At 52.0% G+C, this 21,122-nt stretch overlaps 2 protein-coding genes across 19 annotated transcripts in view; both read right to left on the bottom strand.

Annotated features, from left to right (window-relative positions):
• Nucleotides 1-5,605: 5,605 nt before the first annotated feature.
• On the bottom strand, nt 5,606-10,888 carry STAC3 (SH3 and cysteine rich domain 3). Its single transcript, XM_061205199.1, has 11 exons — nt 10,829-10,888; nt 10,303-10,564; nt 9,962-10,059; nt 9,676-9,748; nt 8,712-8,809; nt 7,278-7,344; nt 7,046-7,095; nt 6,670-6,755; nt 6,434-6,485; nt 6,207-6,344; nt 5,606-6,028 (listed from the first exon to the last, which is right to left on the bottom strand). The coding sequence occupies exons 1-11, from the start codon at nt 10,886-10,888 to the stop codon at nt 5,930-5,932; spliced, it is 1,083 nt and encodes a 360-aa protein (XP_061061182.1). The 3' UTR covers nt 5,606-5,929.
• A 2,359-nt stretch (nt 10,889-13,247) lies between these two features.
• R3HDM2 (R3H domain containing 2) overlaps nt 13,248-21,122 on the bottom strand; it is a 153,109-nt gene continuing 145,234 nt past the window's right edge. For 12 of the 18 annotated variants that reach the window (XM_061205806.1, XM_061205805.1, XM_061205804.1 and 9 more), the window contains 5 exons: nt 18,482-18,651; nt 17,549-17,696; nt 16,250-16,347; nt 15,817-15,901; nt 13,249-14,915 (listed from right to left, as the gene is read on the bottom strand). In XM_061205806.1, coding sequence (XP_061061789.1) covers nt 14,575-14,915; nt 15,817-15,901; nt 16,250-16,347; nt 17,549-17,696; nt 18,482-18,651 — 842 coding nt within the window. In that variant the 3' untranslated portion in view covers nt 13,249-14,574. Of the gene's footprint in view, nt 14,916-15,816; nt 15,902-16,249; nt 16,348-17,548; nt 17,697-18,481; nt 18,652-21,122 lie in introns of all 18 variants that reach the window. The other 6 variants (XM_061205814.1, XM_061205818.1, XM_061205812.1 and 3 more) reach the window with 2 other exon arrangements.

Here is a 21,122-nt window from a genome sequence, read left to right as displayed (position 1 = left end):
GTGTCGTAGAGCGACTGCCTCCCTTTACGCGACCAACTGGGGTGTATGAACTCGCGTGTATACTATGTTGTCAGGGTGGGAAAGCTCACTGCCACCGTCTTTGGGGAACTGGGGTCCTAGGGACCCAGGAGCTGAGACCTAAGCACCTCTCCCCACTCCACACTAACCTCCATCCTCCGTGCCTCCCCCACTGCTGCCCTGGCAGCCCATCCTACAGAGCTCTCTCACTTCTCCCCTCCAGAGCCCCGTGGTGCCCAGGCAGGGGCGAGCTGTGCACCCACCGCTGTGCCCCTCAGAGCACCGAGAGGGAGAAGTTCCTTTCTGGGGGCCCTCCTGCTTTCGCCCCGAGCTGATACCTCCCCAGCCTCCTGCGCTGACAAGCGCGGCTGTAATTAGGCTGCGGGGTCCCGAGCTCTCCGCCTCCCTCCGGCGGATAATGAGATAAAGTGTCAGAGACACGGCGAGAACAAAGAGACAGAGACTCAGTGCTTACGTGTGTGGGGGACGGGGGAGGGCGACTGACGGGATGTCAGAGCCTGGAGCAGCGCAGAGCCCGGCCCTCCCTGAGCACCCGCACCTCCAGGGCTGGGTCAGGGGCTGGGGTGTCCTGTCACCTGTGCCCCTTAGCCCTCCAGCCTCTGGGACTAAAAATCACTCCTGGAGCTCGAGGTCGAGGGCCGCACAGCTGGGCTGCACATCTGGCTCTTGTGGCACAGCTGGGGCGCCAGGATGCCGATAGGGATGTCTGGCCCCTGTACTGCGCCCCTTTGCTTCTTGGGCCCTCTCCTTCCTTCCGGTGCCCTTTCTTGTGAGTTCCAGTGACCCGGGCCTAGCGCATTCCGGACCCTCTGACCCGCTTATTTCCTTGGAGCCGCCGTTGATCCTCCTGCCTTGGGCCTCCGCCGGAGTTCCTTATTACATTACTGCTTTCGCTCTTGCCTCTCCGGGGCTCCTTGCCCCTTCACCTGCTTCTGGTACTTGTCTCTCACCCCTTGTCGGTGACCCTATTTCTAAGGTCCTGCCCATCTCTGGATCGTGGTCTCTGGGGCCAAGCTGAGACACAGAACTCCTTGGGTTCCACATCCCATTTCTTCCCACCTCCCCGCATTTTCCCACCAGAAGGACTCAGGCCACGCTGACCGAGCCGACAGAGGTCATTAGCTGCGGATTAGGCGTGGCCAGGGGCGGGCTGGGTTCCCGCTGGGATCTGACTCTGAACCCTAAACCGTACAGGACACTAATCCGCGCTCTGGTGGAGCCGAACGTCAAAAGCAGCTGGACTCCGCGGAACAAGTTGGCAGCGGGGCCGTGGGTGCGGGCGCCCCCTGGAGGCGGAGCTGCTCTCAAGCTCTTAGGGGACGATGCCTCAAGCGCCCCCTATCGGGCCGCGCTGGCCCTGTGCCCCGCGGCTTTCGAGCAGGTAAATTAGTGCCAGGAGTGTCGGTCCGGCCAGCAGGGCAGCCGTTCCTGCTACTCCCACCGCCAAGGCAGTGGGTCCCTCAACTTCCACTCTTCTGTTGTGAGGTGGGGCCGAGTGAAGGGAAGGAGAGGGGACGCGGAAGCTCCCACTTCGCCAGCTGTGGGCACCCCAGGTTCAGGCCAGTTTTTCTCGCCAGGCTGGGCTGCCCCAGATGCCCGGGGCTCCGCCTCCGCCCCGAGACTGCTCTCTGCCCTCTGACCCTACCTGCCCCAGTCTCTGGCTGCCCATTTTTTCTGCGTCTGCTTCAGACCCTATCAATCACTGTCTCTCTGTTCCTTCTCATTCTGTCTCTCCCTCTGCAGCTCTCTTTACCTGGCTGTGTCCCCCTGCATCTGTTTCTCTGTGTCTCCCTCCGTTCGTCTCTCCTTCCCTCTACGTTGCTCTACCTCGCTGTGCCTCTTTACAAATGCCTCTCTCTCTGTCACTGTCTTTCTCCCCCCTCCCATTCCCCGGTTCTATTCCTATTCTCTGCCTTGCTGCCCCTGGGGGTCTGCAGCAGTCCAACGGGACAGCCTGGGGACACCTCGGGGCACTGCCCAGGGTCCCCTTCCCGGTCACCTCCACACGCCGGTCACCTCCACACGCCCGTCACCTTGGCGCGGGCTCCGTCTTCCCTCTGCAGCAGTGGGGCGTGGAGGGGGCGCCGGGGTGGGAAGACACAGTGCCCAGCATCTGCTCGGGAGTCCCGGGGCCCCTGACCCCCTCTGCCGCTATTAAGGACGCCGGGTCCCGAGGCTGTGAGATGATCATGATTGCATCAGCCAGACAGCCGCGGAGCCGGGAGCCGCGCAGCGAGCGAACCAGCGAGACAAAGACGCCTGCGCCATTTGTTTATGCAAAGCGCTCTCCGCCCGGGACCCCGGCGTCCCGGTGCCTGGCCCAGATCGGGGCATAGGGTCATGAGTCCGCTACTGCCCGGCGCACCCGCCGCGCTGCGGCTCCCCCACTTCCCAGCACCCGGAGGGGCCGAGGGGCGAGCGGAACTGAGGGGGGCGGGGGGTGTTGATGTGATTGGAGCGGACGCGGCTCTTTCTTCAATAATGGATGGAGATGATGCGGACGGCGGAGCCAAGCCTGCCCGGAGAGGAGAGAGGAATAGAAATGGGGAGAGGAAGGGGCGGGGGCGGGAGACTCACCCTGGCGAGAGCACACACACACACACACACACACACACACATATACGAGCGTGCGTGCGTCACACTGTCATTCGAATATACGCCGCCGCGCGGCTCACACCCAGGCACACGCCCACGCACTGTCACTGAGGCACACACACCTGCAGGCAGAGACGCCCGAACAACACACACTCACCAGAAGCTTTTCCTGGTTCTCACACATACACGGTCCTGCAGGTAGAAGAGCACGTAAATGCCCACACGCGGGGCACACGCAGGAGTGAAGAATGCACAGACACGTAGACCCGTCAAAGCTCATATGTACATCTGACACCCAGGGGCTAAGACAGCCAAAAATCTTAAGAGGTTAGGGGTGGGGCAGATCGGGGACAAGACACATACTCAGCGGCACAGGCACACACCAGGGGCATACATACCAGGGGTCCACACATATACACACACACAACACCTGGGACTCTGATAGACACACATTCAGGGCACAGACACACACATACACACACACTACAGAGCAGGGACACAGACACCCATAATCAGCAGGGGCACAGAGAAACTCCCTTCCCCCTTCCCCCCACACACTCAGAGTTTCACACCCACACATGCCAGAGCTGCTGCCTGTGCCCTGCGGTGGCGAAGTGTGGCAGAGAGGTCACTGGGATCCTTGAAGCAGGCCTTGTTAGTCTAGCCATATAATGAGGTTCTGATGATAGGAGATTCCTGGGGCTGTGGACCCTGTGCCCCTGCTTGACTGCCTACAAACTTCCTTTCTTGGCCCCCAGGGCCAGTGGTGTAGACCTTAGGCCTCTCTGGCCACAGCCGACCCTGCCAGCCTCAACCCGGGTAGCTGGGGGAGAGGTGGGAAAGCCATAGAGGGATATTAGCAACTGCATAGGGAGACTCCCAGCACATCCCCAACACAGCCAGGAGGCAGGCTCATCCCTGGTGCTGCTCAATCTTCGGACTTCAAGGGGCACTTTCTTTGCTAAGAGCCGGGTGGGCACTGGGGAGGGGTAGGACGTGGGTTGTGTTCTGGACCCTAGTAACCCGGCCCCTCCTTCAGTCTGTTTTCAATTCAGTCAGCTCCTTGGCCCAGACCTATGACCTTTGCAGTGTGAAGCAGCATCATCCATCACCCAGGTGGCTGCTGGCAGGGGTGGGGGGCGTTGGGGGCTCACACAGGGTCGCTGTCCCTCCTGCCTCCCTCTCCTGAGACCTGCTCTCTTCCCCAGGGTCCACGGGCGGGGCAAGTAGTGGGGGGAGGGTGTGACCAAGAGGCTCAATTGCTATAACTGGGCCTTGCGTCCCCACCCCTGACACCCCAGCACCCGTCCTTCGAACTCGGCACAGTCAGCCTCCCCGCTCCTCCCGCCCTCCCTCTCTCGGGCCCTTTGCTTAATTTCCTATTAACTGCTGATAAATCCAATTAAACCGCCGCTCTAATTAGGGACAGCTGCCGGCTCCGGGAGGCGGGGGAGGAGGGTGCCCCCCGAGTGTAGGGGGAGAGAACAGCAGCTCTCTCTGCTTCTCGGTACCCCTACACCAGCACTGCCGCCCAATGAGCCAGTAAATTGGTTTTGCTTCAGCATTATGTGTGTGGGGGGCGCTCTCGAGGATCTTGGGGGGCTGTGGTTTTGAGTCCCTTTGATCGCTTGATGAAGAGTTGCGACCCAAGCCCTATCCGTCCCTGCCCCCCGCTTTGGTGGTAGGTGGATCCTGAGGAGGGATGGGGGCAAAGGTTTGATTTGTGTGCGGTGGTGGAGGGGGGCCTGCGATCTGCTATTCCAGCCCAAGCGTGATTCGAGGGGGCTGCCTGAGCTTCCCTTTATGACCCCGCCGCCGCCCCGAGGCGTCCGGGACAGTCAAGGGCAAAGGGAACAGAAAACCGAACCAGGTTCTGAGGCGAGTCTTCTCGTGTGCTTCCCTACCCCCAACACACCTCAGCCTTCTGGAAGGAAGGGGGGCGCTCCCGTCCCGGGCCCTCCTCTTCCCCAGCCCAGCTGAGACTCTGCCCTTCCCCCGCCAGCAGCAGATGGTGCCCGGGCTCCCGCTGCCAACCTTGCTAGGCGGTGCCAACCTCAGGCCTGGCTGACAACCGGCAGAAGAGAAGAGGATCTCTTGACTGGCCAGGCTGACCCTCCCCCACCCGCCGTCTCGCTCAAGACCCTCAGCCAGCCCCATTCCAGCGGCCACCCCAGGCTGCCGCTCACTGGTCCGCTCCCAGGTCCCTAAACTCCTCGTCTCCTTCAGCTCCCTTTCCTACACCTTCCCGCTCCCCGCCACCTGCCACCGCGACCTGGGCTGGTACATTTGCATATTTGCATATGCAAATGACACATTTGCATACGGAACACCGCAGGGGGGTGGTCTCCGCTTGAGCTGCTTAGCTGTCTGCCCCGCGCCCTCTCACTTGGTACCTGTCGCAAAGGGCTGGGGCGGGGGCCGCGCGGGAGGGGTTAGGCCCCCCCCCCCAGTCTCGCTCGCTCAGTTCCCGGAGGACTTGAGGAAGTGTTGCCATGGAGACGGCACGCACCCCACCCCCTTCCAGGACCAGGGTCTCGGGCTTGGTGTCTCCGGTTCTCTCCTCTCCCCCCCGCCCCCCCCACCCCCGTCCCTCGCACTTCAACCGAGATCTTGCATCGCCCCCTGGCGGCCTAGCTCGGAACTGAGCCAGGTTCGGAAATGCAAGGGGCTGCCCACGGCGAAATCACTAAGAGCTAGTGGGACCTACCCTGCTACCCGATCCTGCTCCCAGCAGCAGGGGCGCGGGGGCCGTGACCCCAGTCCAGCTCCCCTTTCTTCATTGACGACCGAGGCCTTGCCTGGCGGACGCATCTGTCTCCCCACCTCGCACCAGCCTCGGCCCAGGTGGGTCTCGGGTTACCCGATGGTAGTGAGGGGAGAGCTGGGGAAGATTCGCCACCCCTTCCTAGGCCCTCTCCTCCCTCTCCCCTCGGCCCCCAGTTAAACAGCAAACTTTTCTAACTTTTGTCAAAACTTTAATAAATTCGCAACATTCGATGGTTCGCCTCAATCCCCACTCCCGTCTCCCTAGTGGAGACGCGTTCTTTTTCCAGATCTCAAAGGCTGGACCTGAGGGGTTGCAAGTGAGGCTGCTCCCGGCACCAAGTATCCGACGCCCTCGGCGGGGGAGGGGGACGGGAACCAGTCCCTTCCCGGAAGCACCGTCACGTTCCGGCGGGCCTTCCCATCTCCCCCACCCAGCAGTATAGTTGCTTTCGCCCCTTTTCTCCCCAACCTCCACTGGGCCTGCCCAGAATGGGGTTTGGTTATCTCTCGCCAGCAGGCGTCTTCACGCCTAAATCTCCTCCAGGAAGTCGGTGGGAAACAGCCCCACCTTGCGGCCGGTGTAGACCTTGACGTAGCCACCGGCTTCATCTCCTTTCTGCACCACAATCTAAAGAATTAAGGGACGAGGGAGGAGAGGAGTCAAGAGAAAACAGTAGAAGAGCTGAGCAGGGGAGTCCAGAGTTATGGAGGCCCAATCTAGTCCCATTAATGGGTTAAGATCTGCAAGGAGTGTAGTTTGCAGAGAAGCCTCTGGGCCTGGGGTTGAGTTGGGGCACCAGAGCTACCTGGTCCTTCTTGAGAGTGATCTGCCCTATCTCGCGGTTCCCCACGAAGGATCTCGTTACGCGGTGCACACGCTCTCCAGACCGGACCCGAATGATGAAGTTTGGAGGGAAAAATCCGACCTTCTCCCCTATTTTCCCCTAAAGGAGATGGTAGGGGGAATTAATCTCACAATCTCTGGTTCTAAACTCAACCCATGTCCCACCCGAGTCTCAGACATTTCTCTTACCCGCCACCACTCCTCATTGGAGTCATCAATGACTGTGATCTTCTCTCCAGGCCTGGGAGAGGAAGGAAGGGGCCTCTGAGATTTAGGGGCCTTACACATTCAGTCCCTTGGCTGTGCCCAGGTCCAGCCCCAAATAGGCTCCATGCCTGAGTCCCCCCTTTTCCTTTCCCATAGGGAGCTGGGCTCTCCCCTCTCCACTCCCAGTACACCGCCACCCCAATCCTAAGGCCTCTCACGGGAAATCCAGATCGTCCTTCTCCAGGGCTTTGAATCGATAGAGAGCCACAAAGTAATGAGACTGCTGGAAGCCAGGCTGCTTGTGCTGGGGGTGAAAGGGGGTGATGAGTCTCAGGGCATCTCTGTCCCAGACTGAGGGGCAGGAGGCCAAGGCAGGGGTATTTTCTAGACACACTACATTCCACCTCTTTCATGTCCCTGAACTAAGAGGAATGTGTTGGCTGTGTGTATGTGTGAGGTGGTAGAGAAGACAGGTTAATGATTGGAACCCATGAAATAAGTGTGAGCTTCTGCTGAGGCCGTGAGTGGCGTGAGTGGTGTCAGACCTGGGTTGGGGAGAGGACTGGGGTCCCCGTAGGGAGAAAATATTCTCACTTTGTCATCAGGTGTCTTCTTTTCAGCTTTCTTATCCCCATCAGGGTTTCCTGGAATGGGAAACACCGACAAATTGTCTCTGGCTTCTGGAGTGTAGCCCTCAATCCCTTACCTTTCTGTTCCAGGGCCTCTTACCTCCAAACCTGGCATGCTCTTTGGCCCTCCATCTCCTGTGCCACAGCTGAGCCCTGACCCTCCTCCATCTCTATGGATGGAGGTGGGTGTTACTCACCATTCTGGGGTTTGCCTTCCTGTGGTCTGGCAGACTCTGGCTCCTCTTCCATCATGGCTGCTAGAGACTGGAGAGGGCACTAGAGTTAGGAAGATGCTGTCTTGGAAACCCATGCTTGCCGTGGCTCTCAAGTCAGACCAGAGAACTAGAGAATAGGATCTCAGTGTTGGAAGGAGCCTTGGAAGAAGTATCTAGTCAACCACCTGCCTAATGCAGGGACTTCCTCTGGAACAACATGGCAGGTGACCACCCACATTGTGCTTGAATGTAGTTGACAGGAAGCTCACTACCTTGCAAAATCCATGTCCTTTACTATAATGTCTGCCCTTAAAAATACTACAGTGTGTAAGAGAAAAATTACAATTTTTAGCACAATTTTTAGAATTCCCTTAAAAGAACAGAACCCGAGTGGGCCTTTCTGGAAGCAGTCAGATCACATTGATAGTGCCTTATAAGTCATAGTTCACTCCAAGAAATCCCTAATTTGCACCCAACTTCCATATCAACTACTTTGAGGCGAGATCTCTAGTTCTGTTTTTGTGCAGTTGGTTTTCTTTTTTTGATCCAAGAACAGTTAGGTATTTTTCCTTACACCATTTTGAATGATTAGTTCTTGGTCTTCCTTCTAGTCTGTAAGATTTTTGAATACATTATTCAGTGTGTGAGTTTTCCCTCCTAGGTTTCCCACAAACTTAATGGGATATATCATTTATATCTTCATTTGTATCAGTGAGAAAAATGTCCATAGGTGAGGACTAAGGACTAAATCATGTCATAAAGCATCAGAAATCTCCCTCTAGTTGGAAACTCCCTATAGGACCAGAATCCTTTGGGTGCTGTCATTCAACTAATTTTAGGAATCCATCTAACTGTAACCATTATCCACATTAGTCCATCCTTGTTGTCCAGAAAGATATAAGAATATGCTAACAAATTCCTTGCTGAACTAAATACGTCTATTGTATTACCAATCTAGTAACCTATTACAAAAGGAAATGAAGGTGCTGTTGGCCACAAGCTTTGTGCCTCAGTTTCCTCATCTATAGGATAAATGGGTCAGACCAGATTATCTTCATGGACCCTTGGGGGGGCTCTAGAATTCTCTGATTAGTTGGCATGACAAGCTCTCCTCTCCAAATCCAAAAGCATAGCTTTTCCTCTGTTGCCTGGCAATGCCAGGGCCCTGGGGCCTAGCCTTTAGTTAGTTATGGTGGTTTATCTGACAATTTCAGAAGGGAGTTCCTGGAGTAAACACATGCTATGGCAGGAATTGTTAAACTGAGGCCTTTTAAAACTGCATGCAAAAATTTGTCTGTTGGGTTATGTGCAATTTTAGGGGAAGAGGATCCCTACTTCTGTCAGCTTTCCAGAGAGGAGACAGGACCTGCTCCATGGGGTCTCTGGAAGGCCTCAGTAGGAAAATTGGGTGCTCACATTTTTTTTATCTGCCTGTCCCTTCTTCCGTTCCTTGTTTGCCATGATCACCCCAGTGCGAAGGGTTTCAAACACAGGGTCATTGCGATTGGCAGCAGCTAGTTGGAATGGGAGAAGAAAGGAGACATTACTGGGGAGGCAGAAAAAGGCTTGGAGGAAAGAGAGACCTCCTAAGTAAGGGAGAGATGGGACTGAGTAGGTGCGTGTGTGTTTAGAATTAGGAAAGTGTCAGCTGGGTACACCTAGGGTCATCAATTTATAAAGAGCTCTAAAGACATCACTGGAAATGTGATGGAGAAAAATATTTACCAGCACTCCTTCCAGGCAGAGCATTATATGATGTTGGAAAGACAACTCTGCTAATGAGTTGCTTGGGAGTTGGGGAATGCTCAGAATCACTATTTTCCTTTTAAGGAGAGTGGTCCTTTAACTGCTGGCTTTTGTTCCGCTGAGTGGCATGTGTAAGCTGGGGTACTACCACCAGTGGGTTCTTCTTTCTCCATCCATGCTCCTCACAGAGTTCAGCCTCTCCTCCAAATAAATGTTGAGCAAATTGTCAACAAATACACTTTTAAGGGTTGCCAAATTATGAATCTGCCCAGGATGCCCACAGCTCTTGGTCTGGCCCTGAGTCTGGCACTATGCTCTAACAAGGATGAGGACAGTCTGCTTCATGCTTAGAAATGGTTTTGCATATGAAGAGCAGAGTTTGAAGTCAGGCAGATGAAGGTTTCAGTCCTGGTTCTGTCTCTTTCTTACTGTACAAAGCCCGTGCTAAATCTTATCTCCCTCTGCTATAAAACAGGGGAATATTGACTCTGCATCCAAGATGGCTAAAATATTAGATTGAGCGAAAACCATAGGAAATAGAGTCTGTTTCAGAATTTGGCTTCCCAATCTGGAGATGGTGCTGAAACCATCTCTAGGCTTGCCCATTCCCTCAGGTCCCGTATGGGGCACTTACAGAGATCTTTGACACAAGCGTACTGCTGGTTGCTGTACAGAGGGGAGCTATAGGCCCGACGGAAACCAGGGGGCTGTAGGATTGGATGGGAGAAAGCATTAGAGATAACAAGGTAGGGTCCAGAACCCATCTCTCCCATGAGTATTCACGTCTTCTTGGAGTAAGAGATGGGTTGAGGAAAAAAAAGCAGGGAAATGGGTGGGATGATTTGAGGAGGGACTGGCAAGGAGGTAGCTGGCAACACGTCCCCTCCCTTCTACTTTCTTGCTCCCCAGAGCCTACTCACGATCTTGCCGAAGCATCTCTGCATCTCCACATAGGACTGACAGTGTTCGTGGATGTTAGTTTTGCAGTTCTTACAGCGAAGCCCAAATTTGTTGTTGACTTGGGAGATGGGGAGAACATCTGGGTGAGGTTCCTGATTTCCCTTCCCCTTTGTACCATTGCTGCTACTCTAGCTCTTAGGTCCTTTTTCTGTCTGGGACCCAACACTCTCAGTCTGTAATAGTATTTTCTTAAAGCCAAATCTTACCACAGCCTGTCTGATATACAAATACTCCTTTCCTAAACACTTTCCCCCACCCCCTGCCTTCGACATCACACTCTCCACTTCCCTTCATGACTCACGCACAATCATCCGGGCACAGACATCACAGAACTTGGGCTTCTTGAAGAAATGATCTTTGAATTTGTGGGGCTTATCATTAACAAGCTTAGGAGGTTCTGGGGGTGGCTCCTCCTCCTCTTCTTCCTCCTCTTCCTCATAGATGTAGTAGATGGGCCCACCCCCAGCTCCCACTGCCTCCCCATTGGCCTGGGGCTCTGGGGGAAGCTCCATCTCCTTTGTCCCTGTAGACTCCTTCCTGAATAATTGCTTCAGCCGCTGTAGCTGAGGGAGGGAGTGAAGGAAACCCAATGTTAAAAGAACTGTCTTGCTTTCTAGAGTAGGTAAGGCTGAAGCTAACTATACATTTTTCTAGTCTGGGGCAAGGGGCACACCCCAGGATTAGGGGGTATCGGGGGCTGCGGGTGCTAGCTAGCATTTTAACAATAAACGAGTCATACACAAGTGAGATCAATTCAAGCACTTTTCTTCAAGGGCTGCAGTGGTTTCCCAGCTCCCCCCACCCAGTGGTCAGAAGCCCAGACTCACCCCACTTTGCCGAGTCTCTGCTGGGAAGCAGGAGGACTCCAGCACCTCCTTTTCTGTCATCCTGCAAGAGGTTGGACCCCACTGTGAAACCTAATCCCTGACTGCCATTCTTCCCTCCCATATTCCTGTCCCTTGCAGTGGGGTGGTCCTTGAAGGGGAGGCTTTGGGAGAAATTTGGTTAAACAGAGATCCTTCCATAGGGCTTATGAGCAGAAAGATTCCATGCAAGTCCAGAGAAAAGCCCAACAGACTAAAGACCTTCCCAACCAGTTCCTCAAACCAAGAACCATCCTTCTACCCTAAGGGGCAACCCCAGAGTTTACAGCCCCAAGACTGTGCACAAGGCTGTGTGGCTTAGGGATTTTCCTACAGGTACTTTGTTTCTCTTGGGAATCTGTGGGCAATAGAAATGTGGCACACACCTTCCCAGATCCCCTTTCAAGAGGTTTAATGTGTGTGTCCACAAGCATGCATGGAGGGATGGGCTGGGGACATTTGTTCTCCTCTACCTCTCTCTTGAGCCCTGGGGGCCCAGTGCCTAGTTCCCAGCCTGCCTCAGGCCTCAGCTATTTTAAGTTTTCAGAGTAATATGAGCCTTTCCTTCCCTTACTACTCCATTCCCCTGATCCCACCCCCACCCCACCCTCTAATCCTAGCTCTTGTCCTGGAGTAGAATAATAATAATTTCACTCCTAAAACCCAAACTACTCACAGACAAGCAGAGAAATGAAGAAGCTGAATAGACTACGGATTGGGGAAGCTTGGGTGAGCAGTCCTGGAAATGGAAAGAGGATGAAGAGGCAACTTACGTTTGGAATTCCCTAAGTCAGTCCACAGCCTGTGGAGGAAAGAGGGAGCCCCTGGGATCTTGACGGTGGTGCTGGGGGAGGGCTGGTCCTCTTCCTTGGGGGCTAAGCCCCCCCAGTACTCTCTGTACTCACACCAGCTACCCAGACGGTGTTTGTAGACCTCCTAGCCTCTCGCCTTGGTGTCAGAGCTGAAATGACAGGGCTGGAGGAAAGTGGACAGCTGAGCGACAACAGCTGACACAGAGAAATTGGACACGGGGAGGGCTGGACCCTAACTCCTCCCACCCCCCCAGAGCTGCTGTTGCCTGGTTTTTCATCTATGGTGTGCAGGTCAGAACTGGCTAAATTCAGGAAGGTACATGCCGCATACTCATATGGGTGATTTTTTTTTTTTTTTTGGTCACACTCTGTGTGTGTGGCTTGTGGGATCTTAGTTCCCCATCCAGGGATCACACCTGGGCCCTCGGCAGTGAAAGCGCGGAATCCTAACCACAGGACCGTCAGGGAATTCCTTCATGTGGGTGATTTTAAATGACTAAAGGTAAAGATGGATTATAAACAGGCTTCTCCATCCCCTTTTCCCAAGGTCCAAACATCTCCCCAATTCTACCCTCCCTGGATCTACTTTAGGAACTAGCCTTCGACTTCTCAGCCACCACCTTCTTGTGGCCATGTTTTTTTTTACCCTCAAGCATCGATCTAGCCTCCAATCTTTAGGAAGGAAAGGGCTTGGAAACTGGTGAAGAAAGGAACATCTGAATTTTCAGAGCTCTCCTATCAGCCAAACTAGATTGCTTTCTTATCCATGGGTAGTTAGAAGGGTACCTTGCTGCTATCCTGTAAGGGAGTGAAGAACATGTAGTACTGCTTTGTTCCCTCCAGCTGCCCCCAGAGATAGCTTTCCCCTATTCCTCTAAAATCTTGTCCGCAGGGTGAAAGGAATTCTAAGAGCTATTAAAAAAAGCCAGACTGGGACTTCCATCTGAGGGGTTCTGGGGGAGTGAGGGTCTAATGATCACGTAGAGATTGTTTTGTTAATATTGGACAGAAGGCAATAGCTGTCACACATGGAGTTTTTATCATCTGTAAGTAATGTCCCCTTTCCCATGGGAACTGCAGGCTCTTGGAGGTAGGATGGCCAAGCCTCAAGCTTCCTTTATCATTCTGATTCCCTGATTCTATCTCTTTCCTCTGATGCATATGATCTGATGGGTCAATGAGGTATCTGGCATTCTTATCTCACAGGGATGCAGCCTTTTCCTAGTCTGAGCTGTGGCATGGCTGAAAAAGGAGATACTCCCATCTCAGAGCAATTGTCGTGCTGCTTTATCCCTTGTATCTGTAAGAAGTAAAGGATTATGTTGGAGGTTGGGCCAGACAAGCTTCAGAGGAGGCTGGCTAGAGAGATACTGCTACCCAGACACAAGGGATTTCCAGGGCAATGTGCTATGTCATTTCTGCCTACTGTTCTTTTTTCTTTCTTTAAGGGGTGGGTGACATTGAAAAGGGGCTGCTGGATGGTTCTGGGTCAACAGGCTCTTTAATGGCTCTTGTCTGACAGGCTGCACAACAACAGGGCTAGCTTTGGGAAGATAGAGGAAAGCTTTATTATCTTACAGGCAAGTGACTTCTGCTCTTCACCTTTCTTCAGCTGCACAGAACAGGGACTGCTAAGCACACCTGGATAGTATGACATCTTGGCACAGCAAGTTCAATTGATGTAGCTTTTATTGTAAGAAACATGCAGTTCTGTTCCTGCCAGCTAGAACCCAATCCTCTGGCTTTGGGATTAAAGAAAGGCCCAAGTCCTCCATCCCTGAAGAGTTTTCAGAATATGAGATGGACAGGTATGAAGCAAGCATCTCGACCCAGTTTTGGACGTCACTCACACTCCTCTGGCTTAGCTACCAGGGCCCTAAATGAGTATCACAGAATTAACAGGGTGGAAGGAACCTCGGAGGTCGCCTAGTCAGTCCAAGTCTCTTATTTTACTGGTAAGAACTCAGAGGTCCAGAGTTGAGAGTGATGTGCTTGATAAACCACAGTTAGTGGCAGAGTCCCATTACAGACCCAGCCATCTATCAGAATTATTTGTAAGGAGTAGGACAGGATGCAGGGAATAGTGTTAGGAAGATATGTGTGCATATGCCAGAGAAAGCCATCCCAGCCCGCATCAAATCCCTCCGACCCCACCCACACCAGGGTGGCAACAGAAAACGGACTGATGTCCAGTGACAGATTTTTTTTTTATATTTAAAAACAAAATCAACCTCCCCCCCCGAAGAACCCCCCAACAAACAAAAAATCAGATTAAATAAAATTTACAGTGAATATACCCAGCAAACATCTGTATGTGCAATTAAATACTGTGTCTGTTACTGCAGCACAAACCTCAAACAAACAATATACAAGTGTTCTGGGGGGTGGAGGGAGGCCCAAGTTTTAACTCTGTTGGGTTTGGGGAGATAAGATGGGGTGGGAGAAAGGGGAAATCAATTTCATTTTTTCTTAATTCTGTCCATATAAATATATTCATAAAGACCAAAAAAGAAAAGGGAGCTTGGGACGGTAAGGAAATAGGAGAACATGGGAGTGTGGGACCCTCCCAATTCTACCTGACCAAAAAATATGAAAGAATTAATTTCATGGTGAGAGAAGAGATAAAAAATCATAGAAGAGGATGGGAAAGAGAGGGAAGCAGACATGGGGCCAACCAGGGAAAAAGAGGGACCCTTGGCAGGGGAGTGAGAAAGAGTCCAGTGCCAGTGTGAGTGTCTGTCTCTGTTTCCATCTTCATCCCTACTGTCTTAGGCTCCAGTTTAGTGTCTGTCTGTGGACCATACCTTACCTTCTGCCTCTGTCTGTGGTCTGACAGGACCCCTTGACCCCCTCTACCCTGCCCCACCCCTGCCATGCTGGTCCCTTCTTCTCCTCCATTTACTGGGAGCTGGCTCGCTCCAGGATCCTCAGGTCATAGTTCTTTTTGGCCACTCGAAGTTTGAAGCGACTCACAGAGTTGTTGAGGCGAAGGGAGGCATTTTGGGCAGCCAGAGGGCTGGGGAACACAGCCACGATGGTGTACAAGGCAGCAAGGTCCGAGTGGCGGCCATTCTCAGCAGTCCCACCGTTGTCCCCCCCACCCCCACCAGGCAGCCCCTGAGCATCCTTGAGCCACTGGATCTTGGCGCCGGACATGGCAAGCTGAGTGAAGAGTTTGTCCGCCTCGGTACGGGTGATGCCCTCAGGGAGATCTGTCACCTCCAGCACCCGTCCCAGGACTGGAAGGGGAGGAGACAGGACATGGTTGTAAGAGGTATAGAGTAGGAAGGACTGGCCAGCAGCCCAGCAGAGGAGTATCCAGCTGACCAAGTCTGTATACAATGTCCTCAAAAGCACAGCCTTTCTCACTTAGCCCTTTCCTCCCTCCCCAAATCAACCCAACTCCCTACCATCCAGACTCTGATCAGGGCAACTAGGAGACACAAAGGAAACTTTCTCTTCTCCTAGCCTAGAGATCTAGGCAAGAGGAGACTGGGAATCAGAATCCCAGATTTAAGATCTGGAAACCTATACCTCAGTTCTCTCACAGGGTGCAATTACTGTGAAGGAAGTGTGGCTTTTGGTTATGTTCTTTCACAAAGTTAACAGCTCAATCTGAAGTATGTTCCGTTCCCTTCCCAGAGGCTGGCCCAGGTAGATTCCTCTTTCTTATCATCTAGGGAAGTCAGTTTCCCTTCCTTTCCTTGTTTAGCAAACTGCTTCAGTAGGCGAAACCCCAAGAGATCTTGTTATGCCTAGTATGGTAGGCCTGCAGGAGGAGAGTTACTCCCCCATATTCTCTTATCAAGCCTCTCCTAAACTAGGTCTAGGACTACCAAAGGTAGACATCCTAGATCAGGGTCAGGACCACTTCCACAAGATTGTCTGTTAATAGCAGGCTCAACAAGCCCCATCATTGTGTTATTCCCAATTTTCACCCTCATCTTCCCTAGGACTTGGAATGGCTTGGTAAGGAGGACTGAGACACCTCACTTCTCCAGCTTCTCTTTGCTCTTGAGTATGAAAAGGTCCTCTTTTGACTCCCCACCCTAAGCTGGCTTTTCTCACCATCCTGGGCTGGTAATGCAAGGCTGGAGGGGTAAGCACCTTCTTTTGGGGATTCAGCATCCTGTCACTCACCAACGTCTGTTGTCCCCAGGTCAGTGGAGGCAGATTTGAGTGCTTGTCTCTTGCTCCGGTTTCCATGCTTCAATCCACTCTGTCCCTTCAACATTCGAAAGATAACTCTCATTCCAGGTAAACAATGACTGCCTTACATCCCAGTCTTTCTGAGAGATTAAGGAGCAGTACCCAACCCTGAGGACCCCATCCCACCAGGCAGTCAGATTGGCCAGAGAGTGGCCACTGAGAAACAAAGAGCCTCTCCTTCTTGGCACTGGGGAAGGGGTGATAGGAATGAGTACAGGAGTGGGGTATAGGCTCTTCCCACTTCGTTCATTCTCTCTGTTGTCTCTCTTGTCCACCCAGCTAGTTGAGGTGGATGGCTCAGAAGCAGGGGCCTGGATGACAAGGGGACTCTGATGGCCCTAAGGCTGATGGGAGACACCCTTACCTGGTGCACCGTGTAAGTTGACTGGCCATGGAGCAAGGGAGGGCAGATGGACAGATTGTACTGTAATGGCTGGCCCAAGAGGGAGTAGTGACCATCACCTAGGGAGGAAGAGCAGATGGTTTTCTGGGAGTTTGAACTACATGGTATGACTTTTATGAGACTTCATGGGGCTTTGGAGATGGACAGCCACAACGCGTACTATTCCTACTTTTTCTACGATAGGAGTGCCCATGTCACTGATTTAAGAGTTGTCTCTCTTCCTAAACCCCTTGGCTCTCAGCTGTATCTCAGACAAAAGGGTTATTAGGTTCCTTCACCTTTGAAGAAGGGCTATGTCCATTGAAGACAAAAGGCCCTGGAGGAAACCTACAGACCCTTATGACTGTGTTTTATTTCTCATATAGTTTCTTCTCACCTTAAACCCAGGGCTCAAGTTTCTGACTCACATGAGAGGCAATACAATGCAGTGGACAAGAACACAGACTTACAGCCAGACTGTCTAGGTTCAAATCCTGGCCCTGTTACTGAAAATGGGATGTTGGGTATGTTTTCCTCTCATTAGCATTGCTGAGGTTAAATGACTATAAGACACTTACAGCACCTATAAAGTAAAGTACTTATAAGTAAAGCACTTAGAGCAATGCTTGATACATATTAAGTACCATGTGTTACCTATTATTGGTGATAAATACTATATTTCAGAGCACTTTGACGTTTTAAACCATATTTTCATCTTATTTTTATACTGCTTTTGATAGCCACGGCAGAAAGCAGATAAGATTATTTCCATCTTACGTGTGATTAACCTCATTTTATAATATTAGGAAACTGAGGTGCCGTTTTAAGTTTAAGTAACATGTTCAACATCACAAAGCTAGTTAGTTGTAGAACTAGAATTTGAACCCAAGTCTTTTAACTCAAATCCAGTATTCCCTCTTCTAAAACCATAATGTTTCTGACACATACCGTTTCTGACACCACCCCATATTCCCAGCCCTCAGACTCAGTACTGATGGATTAAACTCTTTGTTGTTCATTAGAAAGTTCAGTGAACTTCTTTTCCCTGGCTCATAGTCACCAGGGACTTGGAAGTAAATACTAAATATCTAACGGAGATCTAGAGTAAATTAACTATGGGCAGCACTAAAGAGGGGCAGGTGTCTTTGGCCTAAACAGGGCCAGAGTTGGACGACCAGCCACACCGGTTCCCTGCCTGTTGCTGCCCTCTCGGTCTCCCCACTTGGGAATGGGATGCGAACGGTGAATTTGACAGCAACCAGCCCTTATCTAACCCCTTACCCTGTGCTGGACCCCCAGGACGGGGGAACTGTGTGAGGACAGGAAGGGGACTGAGTCCTGTGCAGACGTTGCTGAGGCTGGTGACAGGAGAGGGTGCTGGAGACTGAGTAGGAGATGTGACGGGGCTGCTGCTCATTTGTGTGTTGGCCTGTGGGAGAGAGAGGAGTACACATCATACACACACTAAACATTACCCTCTGGATATTCCTATGGCTTGGCTTAAAAGTCACCCCTCTCAGGAAACTTCTCTTGCTGAACTCTGTCAAAGTCAGACTGCTCCTTCAAACTAGCCCCTTAGTCCCTAATTAGTTTGTATTATTATTATTATTATTTTAAAATTTATTTTATTTTTGGCTGCGTTGGGTCTTCACTGCTGTGCGCGGGCTTTCTCTAGTTGCGGCGAGCGGGGGCTACTCTTCGTTGCGGTGCGCAGGCTTCTCATTGCGGTGGCTTCTCTTGTTGCGGAGCACAGGCTCTAGGCGCACGGGCTTCAGTAGTTGTGGCACGTGTGCTCCGTAGTTGTGGCTCACGGGCTCTAGAGCGCAGGCTCAGTAGTTGTGGCGCACAGGCTTAGTTGCTCCGCAGCCTGTGGGATCTTCCCGGACCAGGGCTCGAATCCGTGTCCCCTGCATTGGCAGGCGGATTCTTAACCACTGCGCCACCAGGGAAGCCCAGTTTGTATTATTTTAATATCCACTTTTTGACATACTGTTTTAAGTATTCCCTTAGCATTTTCAAGCATGTGTCCCATCTGCCACCTTAAATCTTAGGTTCCTTGAAAGAAGATGCTCTCCTCTATTTCTTGTGTTTCTTCCCGAAAAGTGCCCAGGGAAAGACAAGTAACAGAGGTTGCTCAGTCAATGGCAAAGATTACTTCCTGAGAAGAATCTGGTTACCTCCCTGCTAAGACAAAGCTGGGTTGCAGGGACTCACCTGGGGGCTACTGTCAGGACTGTACAGGTCTCCAGGTTTCTGCCCCCGCTGGTCCATGCTGTAATATTTACAGTGACTCCACTGGACCATGGATGGGTTCTGGGGGGGCTGGGGTCCATTAGGGACATTCAGCTGCATGACCACCACACCTGGTCCAGAAGGTGACACTCCTGGGTGGCAGGAAAAAAGCAGTTGGTTGTGAATTCAAACTACATTTTTAGGCCTGTCAGCTAACCCTAGGTGGGAAAGCCAGTAAGCAAATCCACCTACTGGCTTCAGGGTCACTTAAACTGTGTCCTGCCAGGAATCTGAGATAGTTGCTGATTTGGTCTCTGACTCTCTCTCACACCAGTGGAAACTTCGAACCAGTGGAAGTTTGAGTGGAAGATGCCAATGCCCTCCTGGCCTTCACCTGGTGAGGGGTACTTTGGTATGCTTGGCAGAAAACTACTTCATTTCTGTCAAAGTTGGGTATTACCAAATGCCCAGGTCAGACTGCTCAAATGTCTGGGCATGGTACAGGTCCCAGTCTGGGGCTTGGGCCAGGGCTGCAGGCACGTGCCGGCTTTTCTGGTAATGGCTGCAGATAAGTCAGCTATCTCTGGTTGTTCTGGAGAAGATAAATGTGCATAGCTTCACTAAGCCAGATCCAGGATATAATTCTTGGGCAAGGGTTGGGTGAATTGGGAACATTTCAAGTAGAGGGAATGGCATAGAGATGTATGTCATACTCAGGAAATGACAAATAATTCAAGGTGCTAAGGCACAGGGGCTATGTAGGGGAAGTAGTAGGAGATGAGATACATTTATTCACTTATTCAACAAACGTTTACTGAACATTTGTCTATGTGCCAGTTCCTATGCTGGGCACTGGGTATACAAACAAACAAACAAACAAAAAGACTGGTCTCTACCCCCATGGAATGAACAGTCCATTAGGGAGTCGGACATTAAACAAATAGCTGGTGTCAGAGTTTGAAGCACATTCTGGTAAGGGTTGTATCCCGTAGGTGTTGGGAACAGGACTTGTGTTTCAGAGAGCTAACCCAAGTGGCCGAATGTAAGATGGCTGAAGGGAGGGAGAGACTAGTGACCAGAAGACTAGTTAGGAGGCTACTGAAACAGAACAAAGTGATTATGAATTAGAGCAGTGACAGCAGGAATGGAGTGGGAGGGTGAGACTCTCTGAAGGTTTTACTGACAGGTTCAAGGTGACTGACTGGATGCAGCCCTGAGGTTTTAGCCCAGGCAACCACGGATATAGTCTTACCCTCTCACAGTCTGGGGGAAGGAAAGGGCTCAATGAGGAGGAACATTAAGTCCTGAATCTTCCTCATGGTGAAAAGCAAGGTAAGGGGTCAGGGAGAAGCAGTTTGAGGGACAGTTCCTGCTGGGAGAGATGAGCAGGAGCTCTGCTTCCCCACGGGGGACTGTCCAGCATGAGGCTTTGCTCTTGACCCCCCAGACTGTATTTCTGTGGATGGACAGGCTGAGTTCATGTGTGTGTCTGGTGGTAGAGAAATGGGACTGAGGGTCGCTAGCTCGAAAACCTGCTGCAGTGCTGCTGTCTTCATGGCTCAGTGCTCTGGGGCTGCCACTGCTGCCGCCATCGCACTGCTTCCTGTGATGGGAAACGTTGCAGCCTCTGCCCTGGGCACCAGTCATGCTGGGAAGTGAGCGTGATTGCTTTTCTCAGGTAGCATCGGTCAAAGGAAAGGAAAAGAAACCGTGGGAGGTCTGAGAGAACAGCTCAGGAGACACAGCATCTGTTGCACCCTATTCCCCAGTTTGTGCCCCCCCCATCCTCTAGGGCTCATATAATCAGAGAGCACAAATACTCAGAGCGACAGGCTCGACAGGCTGACCTCTCCCCTTCCCCTAGCAAAGGGGACAGGGTATTCATCAGCATGGCTTGTAAAAGGGCCACAGGAAAATTGTACAGTTGTGGAGTGTCATGCATTTAACAACTCCCCCTTTACTACAGTTGCTCTGGGCATTGTATTTCCCCACCCCAAGAGCTCCACCTGCTCCGATGTTCTTTACCCACAAAACTGCAACTGACCTCATTCAGACACCTCACTGCTACCTGAGGGGGCCAACGTAAAAATAATCAAATCTATAGCTTTTCTGGAAGGCAGCTTATAACCTGAGCCTAATGCCCTGGGCCAGGAAAAGGTAGAGGATGTGTGAGTATGTAGGGTGTGGGCATAAGCAAGGCAGTAGAAGCTCTTTCTAATACCAACAGGTAGCCGTAAGGAGCTATTAGGGGGCTAAAGTGGAGGGGGAAAGAGAACAAAGTCCTCATATTATTTTCTCTGATCCGAACAAAAACAAAGGCAGGGTTCTCAGTTGCAGCCTCATGCCTGAGCTCCTCCCCTCACTGAGTCCTCCCCCACTGGCCTGGAGTGTTGTTCCTTCACTCAGCTGAGGACAGAGAGCACTACTCCGCTGATGAGATGATTTTTATGCTTCTCTTCCTCAAGCCAGAAGCTGGTGGCATCCATTAGCAGCTGAACTGTGGCTACTTCTTAATGCACGTGGCAAAAAACCCCCCCAAATCCCCCAAAACGAAAACCCCCCACAGCACTGCCCAGTGACAGCGCTTCCACATAATCAGGTTGGGGGAAGGAGCCTGGGTTGG

Source organism: Eubalaena glacialis, chromosome 11 (assembly GCF_028564815.1).
Source record: "Eubalaena glacialis isolate mEubGla1 chromosome 11, mEubGla1.1.hap2.+ XY, whole genome shotgun sequence".
In the NCBI taxonomy this organism is placed as follows: Eukaryota; Metazoa; Chordata; class Mammalia; order Artiodactyla; family Balaenidae; genus Eubalaena; species Eubalaena glacialis.
Note: the sequence above shows the minus strand (reverse complement) of the source record. Positions and strands in the feature narration are given on the sequence as shown.